Source organism: Lissotriton helveticus, chromosome 4_1 (assembly GCF_964261635.1).
Source record: "Lissotriton helveticus chromosome 4_1, aLisHel1.1, whole genome shotgun sequence".
Classification (NCBI taxonomy): domain Eukaryota; kingdom Metazoa; phylum Chordata; class Amphibia; order Caudata; family Salamandridae; genus Lissotriton; species Lissotriton helveticus.
Window position 1 is genome coordinate 145,838,067 of NC_136063.1, and position 18,210 is coordinate 145,856,276.

The 18,210-nt window shown below is 47.1% G+C and overlaps 1 protein-coding gene across 6 annotated transcripts in view; it reads left to right on the forward strand.

Annotated features, from left to right (window-relative positions):
* The window catches only part of PUF60 (poly(U) binding splicing factor 60), a 270,749-nt gene that overhangs the window by 92,330 nt on the left and 160,209 nt on the right, over positions 1 to 18,210 (forward strand). For all 6 annotated transcript variants that reach the window (XM_078686583.1, XM_078686581.1, XM_078686586.1 and 3 more), the window contains one exon: positions 3,813 to 3,974. In XM_078686583.1, coding sequence (XP_078542709.1) covers positions 3,813 to 3,974 — 162 coding nt within the window. The remainder of the gene's footprint in view (positions 1 to 3,812; positions 3,975 to 18,210) is intronic.

The following is an 18,210-nucleotide window of genomic DNA, read 5'->3' on the forward strand; positions in this document are numbered from 1 at the left end:
TCTTTACATATGAACCAGAATATACTGCAAACTCAGTTTATTAACTCTTATCCTGTAATTTCGACATTTCTTGAAATCGTACCAATTGTATTTTCTTGATGATCTAACCCTTATGTTTGCAAATCTGATGCATTTGCCTGAGTCTTAAAACCTATAAATGGATCTGTAGCATTGGTATGTTAGTTGCATTGATCTTATGAAAGCTGTAACTGGCACCGTCGTTTTTTCACGCTAGTCAGCGTTAATAAAGTTTCCAGCATTTGCCTCACTCTTCTACAAATGAGGTTCTCACAAATGCTAAAGTTATTGGCCCATCGTAATTAAGGATCTTATGAGCCTGACCATCTTGTAAGGTGCCATACTATCTTTTAAACTGAGAGCTGAAACAAAGAATCAGAGGGTAACTGCATGTTCTAATGTTTTTCAATGTGTGTCGTCTTTCGTGGAGCAGATTTCTAGCTCAGACTATTGTTTGAGTAGCCAGTGCTGTTTTTTTTTTAATCCCCTACAGCTTTTTGACGGTTAGGTGCACCTAAGTGATCTGACGTTTGCCTTCGCTTATTTTCAGAAAAATTCTCTTGATGTTTCACTACTTCACAGGCAAATAGAGACCTCTTAATTTGAAGTGAAAAAGTTAATTCCATAGGAGGCCCCACATGGAGTTTATTACTTAAAATACATCAATAATAGTGACAGAACTGTGGAGACCAATTTCAGAGCTTTCAACGCAAAAGCTTATGGGAGAATTTTTTTAGTGATCATCCTACTTTGCTATCTCTTCAGAAGAATGTGAGAATGTGCTTACCCATGCACAGCTGCAGGTCTCGAAACATTCCTAGCATTTCCTTTATATTAATGATTGAAGCTTTACATCTGCACATGAGGTGGAGGTGGCTCTGGACACTCTAAATTTAATACATCTCCATCTTTCACTTGTCGGTTCTGGAGGATTGTTGTGATTCCAGATACCCTTCTCTGCTGATTTCTCAGCTATTAAGAATGCGAAGCATTTAGGATTAGATGCACCAAATGCACATGTCTCAGATGGAGCCATCTTTTCATGCATTATGTTGCTTTTCTTGATGTTAAAACATGCAAGAGAGATTCTGCTTCTTCGGCAGTCCACCACACCTGATGCAGTATTAACTTTGGTTTTTCAGTCAGGTGGACTGTTCTACAAGCTCTCAGTAAGCTTTCCTACCATTCTAGCACAGCAGATTTTGTTTAGGATGTTTTCAGTGTGTAGGTGTATGCTTTTCTTTATTTGCTCATGTGCTCCCAAGGAGTTGGAAATGTTAAGAAGCTTTGCAAAGAAAGAAAATGTCACTTGCTGTTTGCTAATAATTAGGCATTTTGTTGTTGCCCCTTCTCACCTTTCGCTAGTTACTCTATCCAGGTTTATTGTACAGAACTGTGGACGTTTGTAATGGCAGCTACCCCATCTTGCAGATGCTTTTAGAGAAAGTGAAACATATTTCCTCTCTGGTGTTTATTTGGCATTTATATTTGTGTCTGTCTGACCCAAATTAAATTGTCAAATAAACAAGAAGGGAGCGCTAGGACTTGTAAATGACCGTCTCTGTCCCTGAACTATGCTTTAAACCAACTAAAACGGCCTTTGTTAAATGGCTGTTACAGTGATGTCTGGCACCTCAATGGTTTGTTAAGAAAACCCTCACACATCAACCTGGTTGGTGTCATGCTTCATCATCGGGTCCCAGCTGAGTAGCCGAATGCTACTCAGCTTTGCTGCGACACCTGATTACAGTGGAGCGGGTTTGAGGTGTCCGTGTGTGATGAAGTGAGTGCTAATTAAAAATACCTCTGAGTTTCTACCTGTTTAATTTTTTATTCCTGGCAACTCAGGGTATGTTAAAATCAAGAGAGTGGATAATGCGTTAAGGCTACTGTTTGTATCTTAATATTATCCTTTGGTGGTCGACATGTTTCATCCCTTGTGAAAATATTTGGACTTTCTTCAGGACCTCTCAAAAAAGTGTTAAATGAGTGTGGTGAAAAAGTGAGTGGTAAAAATAAACCACATGTTAAAGCATTTTTTAGAAGTCGCGCTAAGGAGTGCTGTTTATGCTAGGAGGACTGACCGTATTATGGGTCCTCGAAAAAAGGGGGCTAGTACATTAATGTGGCTCACACATCTGGTCCTGGAAGGGGCGCCACTGTAATCAGGTGTCACAGCACAGCTGAGTAGCATTTGGCTACTCCGCTGGGATCCGATGATGAAGCATGACACCAACCACGTTGGTGTGTGAGGGTTTTCTTAACAAACCATTGAGGTGCCAGACATCACTGTAACAGATAGACATTTAACAAAGGCCTTCTTAGTTGGTTTAAACCAAATTAAATTGTGCCAGTAAACACTATCTTTACAGCCATTCATAATTTTGAAAATACGATTTCTCAGTGCCTTGACAGGCAGATACTTTAGCAGTTTGTTGGGAAATTTTTACACTGCAGGCTTAGCTCTAGAAACCTTTGTGAACGAGTATGAAGAATTATTCATACATTTATGCAACAAGTGACTCTGGATTAAAGACATCATTGAAAGCATAATTCGCCATGCTTAAACACATTTACCAGTTCGTGATTCAAGCAGACACCAAACCGTAAGACACTTAACCATAGTTTGATCTATTTTTAAAGTCTGCACAGTAAATTCCCCCAGTTGGCACTATGCGCATGACTCCATCTATTTGGGCCTCTTTTCATTATCTGCAAATGCTAACATTCAGATGTTCGTGAAACACTGCTTTTTTTAATCATAGGAAAAAAAGGAAAACTATTCTGGTCTTGTGTGTATATTTTTTTAAATGCGCAGTGCTGCTTTGTCTTGTTATGAATGAGTTACAAAATGCAATAGTTATGCAATAACCTTATTTTTTCCCCCATCTGATCTCCCAGTTTGTAGTGCAAACCCTCTGCTTGCCATTGTCAGAAAATTGTCTGCTTCCTACTAATGCTACATAAAGATTTGGCATCGGAAAAGAACGGATTCTTTGGATTGATCCTCACAACACAATCAGGGATTCCAGTGTCGCTTTTTTTTAAATTTAAATGGTGAACGGCACTCTAGTTTCATTCTGACGTTGGCAGGAGATCTGATCATGCTACACTAGTGGTGGACTGCTCTATATGAATGCTGAAATCTATGCTCACTTTGTATGGCATTTTCAAAATGCTGGATATTGATTCATCCAGCTTTCACATGTAGCTCTTTTAAAGCCCTATTAGTTGCCATTCCACGCTTAGGCAATGGTGCTACCACCTCAAGATGTGTTATGATCTTGTTCATTTGTTCTGTGTCTGTTTACAAAACCTGTCTAAAGACAGTCGTCGCAATGCACCAGTAGATTCATATAGCTTAGATTCGCACTGGCATAGCTGAAACTGGCCTGTTTGCATCTCACAATTCACAGAATTGGGCTTGGGGTAGTTGGATTACTTTTCACCTTTGTGATGGAAAGGTATCCTTTTTTCCAATTTAATTTTAAAATGTACTTGCTTTTAGATGCAGTACTGGTGAATGCATTATTTTTACAGTGATGGGCAAATCTCATTTCTCATATTTTCTTTAGCAGTGGTCTGTTCTTGCCCCCTTTCAAGTAGCTGCACTGGTCTTAGATGTCAAGTTATAGCCAGTGAGTAAGTGGCTGGCTCTGGCTCACAATTTTAAAATTGTATGGGGTAGATGGGTTATGCGGGGGGTGCTGTGTGGAGGACAAACTCATTTGGTTGTTTTGCCATAATCTGTGTTCTTCTCAAAGTTAACCTGTCAGTTCTTCTCTCCATTGCAGATGGCAGCCCAGAGGCAGCGTGCCCTGGCCATTATGTGCCGTGTGTATGTGGGTTCCATTTATTACGAGTTGGGAGAAGACACCATCCGCCAGGCATTTGCACCATTTGGACCTATAAAAAGCATTGACATGTCTTGGGACTCTGTCACCATGAAGCACAAGGTTGGTCTGTTTGAGGGAGCTAGATTTGTAGGGGTAACAGTGAGATGAACCTGGGTTTGAAAAAATTCAGCACTTGGCAGTTGTCTCGATTATTGCATGGACCATGTATTTGAACACAATTTTAAAGATTATAGTTCTATAATCTTGACTCCAGTCCAACAGTGAGTGAGGCCCTTTTTACACCGCCTCATCTCTCTTTATACTTTGCCTTGTCTTCCATGTCTGTGTTTATATAAAGGGGAACTTTTCCCCGTGAACATACTTACTGGGTTGACTTTAACTGGTCCACTACACGAAGGCATAATGTAGAAAGCAGGCTCTTTATGCGCTGTATCAAAGAATAATATATACTGTGTAAAGAGTCCAGGGGTTCCCTTCTGAGTGGACAGGGGCTTGCCATGCAATCACAAAGTGCTCTGTTAGGGGGTAGTGTCGTCGAGCAGCCTTAGACTTAACAGAGGAGTGCAAGACATTTGCAGATGCACACAATGATCAGTAAGTGACACACACAACTTAAGAAGGAGATCCACACCGTTTTATAAAAATAACAAGTATATTTATATATGTTAAGGCATCAGAGGAAAATTGTTCACGTTAGTAAGTTTTTAAATATCAATTCTATTCACTATAATAAGTGGACACAGTGCAACTTTATCCTATGGAAGGAAGAACAAGTTCTTCAAACAGGTATGGTACAGTGACTTTCAAGACCAATCTCCAGGAGTTAAGGTGAGTGGTGGGCAGGGTCCAAGGCAGCACCAGCAGAACACCTACAGCGACACGTGGCTGGCCAGGTGCAGGGTGCAAAACAGCACCATGTTTCTATGTAGAACGGTCACTGCAGAAAGAGGCTGCAGGCTCTGGCTGGAAGGGCTGTCTGGGTGAACTGACGGGGGTTCAAGGCTTGCGATGCTCGGGACATCGGACACCTTCATGGCCCGGGGGCGATGGATGCAGTCAGGTTTTTTTTTTTTAGGGTTTACTTACCGGGGGCAGTTGTGGCTGTGGGGGCCTGCCTACAGAGGCTGCAGGCGACAGGGAGTCATGAGAGGTGAAACCATGGTGGGCCGGAGGACCTTGTTGACACCCATGGCACACTTCAACTCAGGTCGGAGGCGACTGGTGCAGTGGTTGCTTCAGGTATCAGCTTTTGGCGGTTCTGAAGGCCTCAGAATCTTTTCTTTTGGAGTTTCTGCTGGATGAAGGGAACAGTTCTGCTGGTATTCTGGAGGTCTTGGTCTTTATTGGAGGCAGGCAGTCCTACCAGGTTTTGGAGGCACACAGCTGCAGGATAAGTCATCTTTGGCGCAGGTTGAACTGGAAACGACCGGCATGTCAGCCGGGCTGGGACCAAGTCAGGTGCTCTTCAGTCCTCTGCGGCTCTTTGTGTCCTTCGTAGGTCATCAGGGTCTGCTTCTCTGGTGCCAGGGGTTCCCCTAAATAGTGAATTTAGAGGACTGTAGAGTAGTAGCCAATGGGCCACTGACCCTTTACGACCACTTTCTGTGGGAAGTGAGCATAACCCTGTCCCAGGAATCCTAAGTATGCGATCACAAAGATGGCTACTTCTGACAAATTGTGTCCACCTCACTGTAGCCCACCTTAGGAGTGGTACCTGCCTGGAGGTGGCACGCCTACCTGACTTGGTAATTTTCCTGCCTATCCAGGCGCCAAAGGGGCCCTGGACGGTAAACGTTTACCACAAAACTTTTCCCCCGCATTAAATTACAGCGCGGTTGTTACAACGACCACATTTTAATTCCGTATACTGTTACTCCGCAAGTCGGAACATTGACTTGCGGAGGGGGGAGAAGGTGTTGGATTTAAAATCCACCACCTTCCCTAATGTCCGCACAGGTAAATTACACTATTCCAACATACGCACCCCCCTCCGCAAGTCGTTAACACGTCTTGCGGGGTAATGTATGCGAAATTACAACGCGGTGATAACGACGTATATTCGCCCTGGACAAAGGAGTGGCATCTTCTCCTGTGAAGGGAGCATTCCAAAGGCGGCAGCTCTTTGAAGCTTTCCGGCCTAAGGAGTCTAATCAGCAGGTCATTTGGTGGGAAAGGGTGTTACACCTTATTTCCGGACGGTTTTTTTTCTGGGTCTCCTGAGAGCAAAGGCTCTCACCCTAGGAGGTCCGAACAGTGTCTGAGGTAGTAGCCTGGCAGACACCAGTCAGCAAGTACACCAGAGGCTGGTAGGTTTTACTAGGTCCGCCTGTAAGGTGCCCTCGGGGTGTATGTATTGGTAAAACTCCACACTGGCATCAGTGTGGGTTTACCAATACGAGATGTTTGATACCAAACATCCCTAGTTTGAGTGTAGCTATCATGTAGCTGGGGAACTCAGTGTACAGCACATGTTAAGATGGCTTCCCTGGTCACTTGTACTGGTAGTAATAGGACTGACCAGCAAAGGGCATATCTGCTTGCTATGGCATGCCCTCACATGTAATATTCAGCACTCTGTCTTCGGGCTGTTAGGCCTGCTGTTGGGTGACAAGTATTGCATGCAGTGCTAGGGACATGGCACACAGGAATGTGTGACATGTCTTGTTTTAATTTTTCTCTGCACCAAAACACACAGCTACAATAACAGTCTTGCATGTGCTTGGTGACGGGGTCCCATAGGGTGGCACAATTCGTGCTGCAGCCCTTAGGGACCCTCTTTAGTACCTCAGCCTTTAGGTATCAAGGTACCATCAACTAGGGACTTTCAGTGAATGCTAAATGTTTTGCCAATTGGGGTAACAATTGTACAGTTTTGGGAAAGCGCTCTGGCACCGGGGGCCTGGTTAGGAGTAGCCTAGGTACCATTTACTAGGAACTTACAGTGAGTGATAAATGTTTTGCCAATTCTGGGCGTGACCATGTCAAAAAGGGGAACTTTCTTACATAACCCCCTTCTCCAAACGAAAGAGGATGAAACTAGCCTTTCCCAAGAGAGTCTTCATCTTCTCACTGGAAGAACCCAGAAAGGCCATCTGCATTGACATGGTCAGTCCCAGGTCTGTGTTCCACTTCAAAGTCCATTCCTTGTAGGGATATGTACCACCTCAGTAGTTTAGGGTTTTCACCTTTCATTTGCATTAGCCATCTGAGAGGCCTGTGGTCAGTTTGAACAAGAAAGTGAGAGCCGAACTAGTATGGCGCCACTTCTTAAGGGACCAAACCACAGCAAAGGCTTCCCTGTCAATGGCACGCCAACGCTGCTGTCTGGGTAGTAACCCCCTGCTAATGAAAGCAACAGGTTGGTCCTGTCCATCATCATTTGTTTGGGATAGGACCTCTCCTATCACATGTTCAGAGGTATCTGTCTGCACTGTGAACTTTAACTTCTTTGGATAATCTGGAGCTTTTAGAATGGGCGCTGAGCACATTGCTTCCTTCAATGTCAAAAGCCTTTGGACAGCTCACTGTCCAGTTCACTTTCTTACGCATCTTCTTGGAGGTCCATCCTGTGAGGAGGGGGCCACAAAGCACCCATATTCCTTCACAAACTTGTAATAACCAGTCAAGCCAAGGAATGCCCTCACTTGAGTGTGGGTGGTTGGAGCTACCCAATCCAGAATTGTGTGGATCTTGGGTTGTGGGGGTAGAACTTGTCCTCAACCTACAAGGTGGCCCAAGTATACAACCGAGCCCTGCTCTATTTGGCACTTGCTTGCCTTGATGATGAGGCCTGCATTTCTCAGAGCCTCAAGGACCTTGCAAAGGTGGATCAGGTGTTCTTGCCTGGGGGACCTAAAGACCGCAATATCGTTAAAATAAGCTGGACTAAATGATTCCAACCTTTTTAACCGCATCGCTGCGGCGGCTTTTCCCGCTGTGCGCGGCGGTTTTAAAAAAAAACGCGGTTCATGACGAGCTCAGCTCGTCATGAGCGCACGGCAGGTAACGCTCATGACGAGCTGAGCTCGTCATCATCCTGGAAGGGGTTAAGGTGGCGGGGGCATTCTTTAGTGCAAAAAGGCATAACAGTAAACTGATAATGCCCATCTAGGGTCGAGAATGCAGATTTCTCTCTTGCTCCAGGGGTCAGACCTATCTGCCAGTATCCTGATGTCACATCAAAAGTACTGAAATATTTGGCTTCCCCAACCTGTCAATTTGTTCATCAGAACTAGGAATTGGGTGTGCATCAGTCTTGGTTACTGCATTGAGGTCCCTAAAGTCCTCACAAAAACTCAACTCTTTCTTTACACGCTGGATGTGAGGTTTGGGGACTAAAACAACTGGGCTGGCCCAGGGGCTGTCCTGAGGTCCTTCTTGCTTCCTTCAGCTATGATGCTCTTTGACATCATAAGACTGCCTGTAAATTTAGTTTTTGACAGGTAGGCTGTCCCCAGTGTCCACATTATGTGTACACCAGTTGGTATGACCAAGGGTCAAAGAGAAGAGCTCCGCATACTGATGTAGGACTTGCCTGCAATCAGTCTGCTGTTGGGCAGTGAGATTGTATGAAAAGACCACTCCTCCTTCAGCTGACCCACCTTTAAGGTTGTTGGAGAGGAGGTCAGGGAGAGGTTTACAGTCTGCTTCCTGATCCTCATTTGTGACCATGAGCATGGTCACTTCAGCCCTGTCATGATAGGGTTAAACAGACCCTCCAGGATATCGCGATTTCGTGGTTTGCCGCGAAATTGGCACTTTTGTAAAAATGCAGCGATTTTTACAAAAGTGCCCGCGAAATCTGCACTTTTGTAGAAATCGCGCGGCATTTTTACAAAAGCTGCTATATCCTGGGGGGTCTGATTTCCATTGGATCTGTGTGCAGTTTGCAATTTCCACTTGCGAGATTTGAACTTCCGGAGCAGAGGCCTTTTGCAGGCCTCCTGCCCGAGGCGGCGGCCTCTGCAGTCCGCATCTCCGTGGCAGGTTGACTGGGAGATGAGGCGAGGCGTAGGAAGTGCTAAGCCCTGCTCAACGTGGGCTGAACCCCGGCTTCCGCTGCTGAGCACTCGAGGTCTCGGTGACCTAGAGAACACGCCTGCATATGTTTAATACACCGCCATGACATTGCATTTTTGCAAAAGGTAATTAATCTCAAGGCTTGCTTGTGCCTTCAGCTGTCAAGCATTAGCAAACATGAACTGTAGTTGCTCACATAAACCGAGCACGTCTGAAGTGCGAGAAATGTATTCGCAGATGCGAGGTTCACTGCCTAACCTGGACCCTTCCGTGAGGCAGGTGGCTGGTGAGAGCTGTGGCTTTGCTTTCTCGTTTTCTTTTAAGCCTGCTGTTTTCCCGTTAATTGATGTTACTAGTGACGCAGCTCATCCAGGGTAGTAGGGGGTGAGAGAAACTGGGCGAATGAAAGTGAAAGGTGGAGAAAGGTAGAGAGGAGTGAGCAGGAGAGAAAGAGGGAGGGTGAATGCGCGAGAGAGGGCGAGAGAGGAAGGGGAAGAAAGACAGTGTCTGGAAGAACAAAAGTATGAGAGTATGAGAGTTAGAGAGAGAAGAGAGGGCGAGGAAGGGAGAGAGGGCGACAAGAGAGAACTAGAGAAGCAGGGTGCTAGAGAGATCCGAAGCTGGAAATAGAGAGGAACGGGGGAGAAGAGACTGGGCTGATGAGAGAGATATCGATAAGGAGAGAAAGATGTGTGTGTGTGTGTGTGAGAGAGAGGATGAGTGAATGAGGCACAGAAAGGAGGGGGCATGAGAAACAGAAAGCTGAATGGGACAGTAGAAAGAGTGAAACAGGAAGGAAGATAGAGGAGCTAAAAGCGGCAAAACACAACTAAGAGTGGGAGAATTGGGAGGCAGAAAGTGTAAGGAAGGGCGGGTGACGGATTGGGTCACTGGAGGCCACTTTATCAAGGTCCAGGGCTGCAGCCTCTGTCTCCAGCTCCATGGATTTACCTGGGAGGGAGGGAGGGGGAGAGGGAGGGGGAGAGGGAGGGGGAGAGGGAGAGGGAGAGGGAGGGGGAGAGGGAGAGGGAGAGGGAGAGGGAGAGAGAAGAAACAGAGACGGGAAACAGCGTTTACACTGCTGTCATTACATCGCATTACTATTAAAACACGGTCGTTACAATGACTGCGTTGTTAGTATGCGATGCATTTACATTGCAAGTCATCACAACGACTTTCTGTAGGGGGCGCTGAGGTATTGGAAATTAATTCCAACACCTTCCCTACTGTTGCGCAAACTGGAATAGGGATAGTAAGTAAAGAGTGTAATAAGAATTTGAATTTTTAAAAATGTATAGAGCGCACATTCACTATGCAGTTTCTTGGCGTGCTCTGCAGCCCCAAGGTTCACCTGGCAGTTGTACAAAATCGGATGAATTTAATTCTCCTTATTTAATGCGACCCAATATAATTGCATCCTAGATGCTAGCAATTACAGGCCGGAATTTTCTGCAGGAGGCGCATTGAGAGATATGTTAACTCTACTGTTAAGGGCTTATCATTATTTACCCTAAATGGTCAAATAAAATGCCGCAAAATTTCCATATTTGTGCCGCTAAATTTCCATTTTTGTGCCGCTAAATTTGCTAATCCATGCCGCTATATCCTGGGGGGGTCTGGTTAAAGGTAGTTGACATGGATGACCCTCTTTGGGTTCCTGCAACTGACAAGGTCCACCTGATAGGTGACCTCCTCTTTTCTCCCACGCTCCACTCCATTTGTCCTGGATGGTCCTAGGAGCCAGAGGCTCCAAAACAACTCCTGCCCTGGTTGGAATTCCACCAGTGCCACCTTATTGTCGTACCAGAGCTTCTAGAGCTCTTAGCTGGCCGCAAGATTTTTTTGTTGCTTTTTTTATTTACTCAGCCATTCTGGAACGAAGGTCAAGGGCATAATCCACAATGTCCTGTTTAGGCTCTTAGAGAGACCTCTCCCAACCTTCCTTTACAAGACTCAATGGTCCCCTTACAGGACGACCAAACAGAAATTCAAAGGGGGAAAACAATACTCCCTTGTGTGGCACTTTCCTGTAGTTGATAAGCAGGCATGGCATGGCACTTAGACAGCCCATCTCCTTCTGAGTGTTTTAGGGAGTCCACCAATCATACCTTTCAAGGTCTTGTTGAATCTCTTATCAAGGCCATTTGCTTGTGGGTGGTATAGAGTAGCGAACTTACAGGTCACTCCACATTCTGCCGTCATGTGTTTTAGGTAGCAAGACACGAGGTTTGTACCTCTGTCTGACGCCACCTCCTTTAGAAAACTCACTCTGATAAAGATACCAATGAGGGCCCTAGCTACTGCAGGAGCAGTAGTAGTACTTATGGGATCCACTACTACCAGTATAAATCTGTTTCCTGATGCTGTTGGAGGTTGAAAGGGACCGAAAATTTCAATCCCTATGCTTTCAAATGGAACCCCAACCACTGGAAGTGGAATTAAGGGGACTTTTGGGTGGCTACCTGTCTTGCCACTTGCTTGACAGGTGGCAGAGGAGTTACAAAACTCCTTCACTTTCTGGACATACCTGGCCAGTAGAAGCGATTACCAACTTACTCCAAGAATTGGACTGGCCAGTATGCCCAGCTAGGGGGATTTCATGGGCCAATGTGAGGAGAAACTCTCTAAACTCCTGAGGGACTACCACTCTCCTAGTGGCACCAGGTTTGGGGTCTCTGGCCTCAGTGTAAATGAGTCCCTCCTCCCAATAGGTCCTGTGGGAGCCACTGACATCTCACTTCTCCTGATGAGCATCTTTCTGTCTCAGGCTTTCAAGAGTGGGACAGGTCCTCTGCCCCTGGCTCAGATCTTCCCTAGAGGGTCCCCTGGGCTTTAGAGCTCTGCCATGTAAGGCCAAAGACTGTTCGGCGTGTGCCTCATTCCGCTCCAAGAAGACCATTCGGGACCGACGAGCTCGAAGAACTATGGTTCGCTCGTCAGCTTCGATTTCCGACAACATCTTCGAAGAGGGCGTTGACGTTCCAGAACACCAACACGCCGAGGTGAGTATCGGATCCTCAGATGCCTAAGACTCCGACGTCAAGGAAGTCACTCCAGCTCAACAGGTCGTAAGTAAGACCGTCGACCCCTTCAAAAAAGACCGTCGACACCATCATAAAAGGCTTCGGTCACACCCTCACCTTCGGGCTCGGGTGCACACTGAGAGACTGCTTCCAACGCCCCGCCTTCGGGCCCGGCAAAGAAGCCCATAAAGCCTTCAGGCGGCTCGGGCTCAAGCCAGCCTATTTCCGGTGCCGACCCAGTACCGACACCGAAGAAAAAGCCATCTTCGTCTTCCACGTCGACTGTTGCTTCGACACCCAAGCACACGGTGCCGAAGACTGGCAGCGGTTCATCAATGCCGAAACCGCACTCGGAGCCCAGTAAAAAATTAACCAAAGCTCCAGATTCACATGCATCGGAGCCGAAAAAAACTCTCGGAATCGAAAAAACAGGTTCAGCATAAAAGACATTTTGAAAGGGCACACTCCTAAGCCAGCTACCGACTCGGTGCCTAAGAAACCTACGGAGCTGAAAATTTCTACGCCAAAGGATCTACCCTGCTCACACAAAAACTCCTGTAAAGGATCCTAAAACTGGACAATTGACTCTCAGCTCCAAGAAGAGACCACTTGAGGCGCCAGCACCTCCTCCCCCTTCATAGAAGAGAGACATTGCAATCTCTCCATTAAGGGTCCCTTCTCCTCCACCTCCCCATACTGTTCCTACTCCTACACCACCTCCACCACACCATTCACCTACACCATCTCCTGATTATGAAGGTTGGGGTGCACATTACCCAATAGTCCCCCTCAGTCACCTAATCCATGGGATGATTACAACACCCCTGATGTGCCTTACGTCCCACAAGATGTCTACCCTTCCAGACCTTTCCCACCAGAGGACACCATAGGTTTTAACCTACTAGTCCAGAGGGCTGCACAATATCATGGGGTGGACTTACACACCGATGCAGTGGAGGAAGACTTCCTATTAGACACTTTTGACAACACACAAAGGTCTACTGCCATCTTACCAATGCTTAAGGGTGTCATCAAGCATGCAACAGAGGTTTTTAAAGACCCTGTTAGAGCTAGTGTCCTCAATCCCCGCATTGAGGAAAAATATAAAGCTGCCCCTGCAGACCCAGTTTATATTAAAGGCCCAGCACAATTAGATTCTTTAGTGGTATCCAATGCACATAAACGTGCTAATTTCCAAACAGGTGAAGTATCACCACCAGACAAAGAATCTAAGCTTCTTGACGCCTCTGGCAAAAGAACTGCGGCACAAGCAGCTAACATCTGGCGCATTGCCAACACCCAAGCGTTGCTTGCAATCTATGACAGGGCACATTATGATGAACTAGAGTCCATATGCAGCACCTACCAGACAAATATAAAAACAAAGCTATCGAAGTTATACAGGAAGGTAAAAATATTACTAATACCTCCATTCGTTGTTCCCTGGATGCCGCAGATACTGCCTCAAGGGCAATTAATACCAGCACCTTACTACGTAGACATGCCTGGCTACGTATTTCAGGTTTTAAACCTGAGGTGCAAAACACCATCCTTAATCAGCCATTTGATGAGACACTTATTTGGCCCAAATGTTGACGTGTCTTTAAAAAAAATGAAAAAAGACACTGACACAGCAAAATCAATCGGAGCCTTGCAGCAGCAAGCTCCCAGGCGTTCTTTTCTCCGCTCATCGTACAGAGGCAACACAAGAGGCTACTCCCCAGAAAGTCCCTCCTCTTCCTACAAAACCCCTAGCCAATCCACATTCACTAGGGACTACCCAAGAGTAGGTTACAGGGGTAACAACAACAAAGGCAGAGGCAAAAACAACACCTCACGTTCTGCCTCCACCCCTACCCAATGACTTTCCTCCCCTTCACCCTCAACATTCCACTCCTGTGGGGGGAAGACTCCAACAATTCCTGACTGCCTGGATCAACATCACATCAGACATGTGGATGCAACAAATTATTCACTCAGGTTACTGTCTAGAATTAACATCTACCCCCCCCCCCACCCCCCAAACATACCACCCAAACAGCGTCCAATGTCACAAGAACATCTGTCTCTGTTAAAGCAAGAAGTAATATCTCTGCTAGAAAAAAGTGCAATAGAACTAGTTCCTCTGCACCAGCAAAACAAGGGGGTTTACTCTCTATACTTTCTAATCCCAAAGAAGGACGGCTCTCTAAGGCCTATTTTAGACCTCAGACCGCTAAACGCATACATACAGTCAGACCATTTTCACATGGTCACACTCCAGCAAGTCCTTCCGCTTCTGTCTCAATACGACTTCCTGGCTACTCCATACCTCAATGACGCATACTTCCACATTCCCATTCACAAAGCTCACAGGAAGTATCTCAGATTTGTAATAGACGGGCAGGACTACCAATTCAAAGTACTCCCATTCGGAGTAACAACAGCACCAAGGGTGTTTACCAAGTGCTTGGCAGTGCATCTACGAAGACCGCATATCCATGTCTTCCCGTACCTAGAAGACTGGCTCATAAAAGCCAGCTCAAACAATCTGTGCGTATAACACACTCATGCAACCATCCAGCTTCTCCACAGCTTGGGGTTCACAATAAACCACACCAAGTCTCATCTACAGCCATCCAAAGTACAACAGTACCTAGGTGCCACAATAAACACCTCAACAGGGCTAGCTTAACCCACTCCAGCAAGGATGGCCAGCATGCAAAATCTCCTAACAAAGTTTCAGCTACAACACTCCCTTTCAGCACGAGTGTTCATGCAACTCATAGGAATGATGGCCTCTTGCATCTTTATAGTACATCATGCAAGACTTCAAATGCGTCCGCTACAAGAGTGCTTATCATGTCAATGGAACCAGGCTCAAGGTCACTTAACAGACCTAGTATTGGTAGACTGTCAAACTCATCGCTCTCTACAGTGGTGGAACACCAAAAACCTTTCCAAGGGACGACCGTTCCTAGAGCCAGTTCCCCAGATAATCTTAACTGCGGACGCATCGCTCTCCGGCTGGGGAGCTCACCTGCTGCAACACACCATGCAAGGCAGGTGGACACCGCAACAAACATTACTCCACATCAATCATCTGGAGTTAATAGTAGTATTCCTAGCACTAAAAGCTTTCCAGAAGCAAGTAGCAAACAAAGCTGTGTTAGTCCGCACAGACAACATTACAGCAATGTATTCCAAACAGAAGCTAGGAGGCACGCACTCCCTGCAACTCTCTCAACTAGCACAGGATATATGGAGGTGGGCTATACCTCGGAACATATTCCTTCTAGCCCAACATGTCCCAGGAGTACAGAATACTATAGCAGATCTGTTAAGTCGTCAAACACAACAGACCCACGAGTGGGAACTTCATATGCAAGTTCTTCAGCCATTCTTTCAGATGTGGGGACAACCTCAGATAGACCTGTTTGCCACCCACGAAAACGCAAAATGCCCAAGCTTCGCCGCCAGATATCCACACCCACTGTCCAAAGGCAATGCGATATGGATGAAGTGGTCAAACAAATTTGTGTACGCTTTTCCACCTTTACCACTCATGCCACTGGTAGTACGCAAACTGCAGCAGCATTCTCTGACCCTCATCCTAGTTGCTCCAACGTTGGCCAGACAGCCGTGGTACACCGCACTGCTACAACTGTCTGTAATACCACACCAAAAATTACACCTGTCTCCACACCTCTTAACACAGAACCGTGGAGAGATCAGATACCCGGACCCAGCTCAGCTCAACCTTGCGATCTGGCTCCTGAAATCCTAGAATTTGGATATTTGAACCTTCCTCCAAACTGCATGAATGTCATAAAAGAAGCTAGACGTCCAACCACTAGGGCATGTGGAAACGATTTGTAATATATTGTCACAACAACAATATTAATCCTCTAGATGTATCTATTCAACACATCATAGGATACTTACTGCATCTCCAAAGATGTAACTTGTTGCAATAGCAGCATATCTGCAAAACAGACAACATCTATCTCTATTCAGAGTGCCTGCCATTAAAGCCCTTATGGAAGGCCTTAAAAGAATAATTCCTCCCAGAGTACCACCTTGACCTGTGTGGAATTTAAACATTGTTCTCACATGGTTAATGGGACCTCCCTTCCAACCCTTACACAAATGTGAACTACAATTTTTAACGTGGAAAGTTGCGTTCCTAGTAGCTATTTCTTATCTGCGCAGAGTTAGTGAACTACAAGCACTAACCATTCAAGAACCCTTTTTGCAAATGCATCAAAATAAGGTCGTTCTGCGGACTAATCAAAAATTCCTGCCTAAAGTAATTTCTCCATTCTGTAGTAGGGGATCTCTGTGTATAGTCATAATCTAGTGAATAGTCCCGCCCATGTGCGTGGACCCCGGAGCAATCAAAAATAATCTCTTACAGTGTCAAAAAATGCAGAAAATGCATAGACACTTAAGAGAGAATTTAAAGACAGATAATGCAGCCAAAAGGCTACACTGTCCAGTACTTCAACTAGAAATTCCACCATAAAATCCACAAAACAGCAAAGCCTGTACAGATTTCCCTTGCTTAACAGCAAAATCCCTCAGGAATGATAGAGAGAAGAACCTGGACAGACAAGCCCCATAGGCTGCCATTATGTGGCTTAATTAGGATACTGCGCCTTTAAGGAACCTTCCAGAACCTTCTCTCAGTATCCCAGAATGCATAGCAGGTCCAACTTAGCCTCAGTTCTTTTTTCCGGCTCCTGCAAGCAGGACCCTGGAGCATTGAGCTCTCCCTTTTCAAGGGTTTTTGTTGGTGTTTTACACTGATTTCGAATTTTGGTACTTTTAAAGTACTTTGGTGACTTTCTTTCTGTGTTTCTGCACTCTTTGTTTGTCCATAATGCCTGCATTATTCGATAAATGCCCTGAGTGCTCAAGAAAGAAGGCCAGGTCAGACTCCCATGAGGTCTGTATTCTCTGCCTTCCCTCTTCCCACATTCCTGAGGAGTGTGTGATCTGCAGAAGCTTCTCTGGAAGAACCCTGAAGGAGAGGAAGAAAATCAGGCTTCAGGGACTTGAGGAGAGAAAGCTGAAGGCACGAGGTGGGTCAGGAGGGGCTCCTTCTACCCATGCTGAGGCCTCTGGGGGGCTCCCCAGGGGCAGGAAGACCAGCCCTCGCCCAAGGTCTCCGTCTGGGTCAGTTGCGCTGACCACGACGTCGAGGGGACGGTCAACGGCCAGTTCCAGGTCTCCCCAGGGCTCTGGGTCGAGAAAACGTCGCCCGTCGACGTCGAGGAACGTGTTCCGGCCGCCGTCGAAGCCGGTGTCGATATCCTCGTCGTCGCTGTCGGCGTCGAGTGGTCGACATCGGAGGGCCCGGCGTCGGCGCTCGCCGTCGAGGCGACACCGCCGGTCGCCGTCGAGGACATCGTCGTCGAGGGGATCCTCGTCGTCGAGGTCGCCGTCGAGACGGAAGGCGTCTCCGGCGCCGAAGAGGTCGACGTCGAAGCATTCCAAAAGACCGACGTCGAGACGGTCAAGGAGATCGACGTCGAGAAGGTCAGAGAGGTCGACGTCGAGAAGGTCCAAAGGGTCGACGTCGAAGCGATTCAAGAAGTCGACGTCGAGGCCGGCGAAGAGGTCGAGGTCGCCGTCGAGGCACCATCGCCCGTCGTCGAGGTTTCGTGGCTCGTCGATCTGGTCAGGGTCGACGTCGAGACGGAGAGACGGTTCGACGTCGAGAAGTGTGATTCGGTCGACGCCGAAGGACCGTTCGACGTCGAGGGGACATCGGTCGTCGTCTGGACACCGGTCTTCAACGTCTGGAGGTCCTAAGGACAGGCCCAGGACTGTGGGGGGCTCCCCACGCTCTGGAAGAGATGGTGGCTCGCCGGGACCGGCGCATTCCGGGGTGGATACTCCGATGAAGCCGTCTACACCTCCTCCGCGGCCTGCTGTGCCGAAGGGTCCTCCTCCGAAGGCCCCTACTCCGCCTCCGAAGCCGGCTCCGCGGGACCCGCGTCCGGTTGCTCCTCCACCCCCGATCCCACCGAGGGCGGTGTCGATGCCTAAGTTTCCGACGCCTCCGAAGAAGACTCCTAAGAAGCCTAGAGCTCCTGACCCTGGGAGGCCGAAGGAGCGTCCGAGGCCCAAGAGGTCGAGGTCTCGCTCGGGGAGACGGGACAGATCAAGGAGTGGCCGTGGATCTTCCTCACGATCCAGGCGTCATCACAAGAGACGTCGGTCCAGGTCGCGTTCTCCATCTGGGACCCGTTCCTACTCGCCCACGCTGTCCGATTCGCCGGAGACTAGGGTGTCTCCGATAGACGATA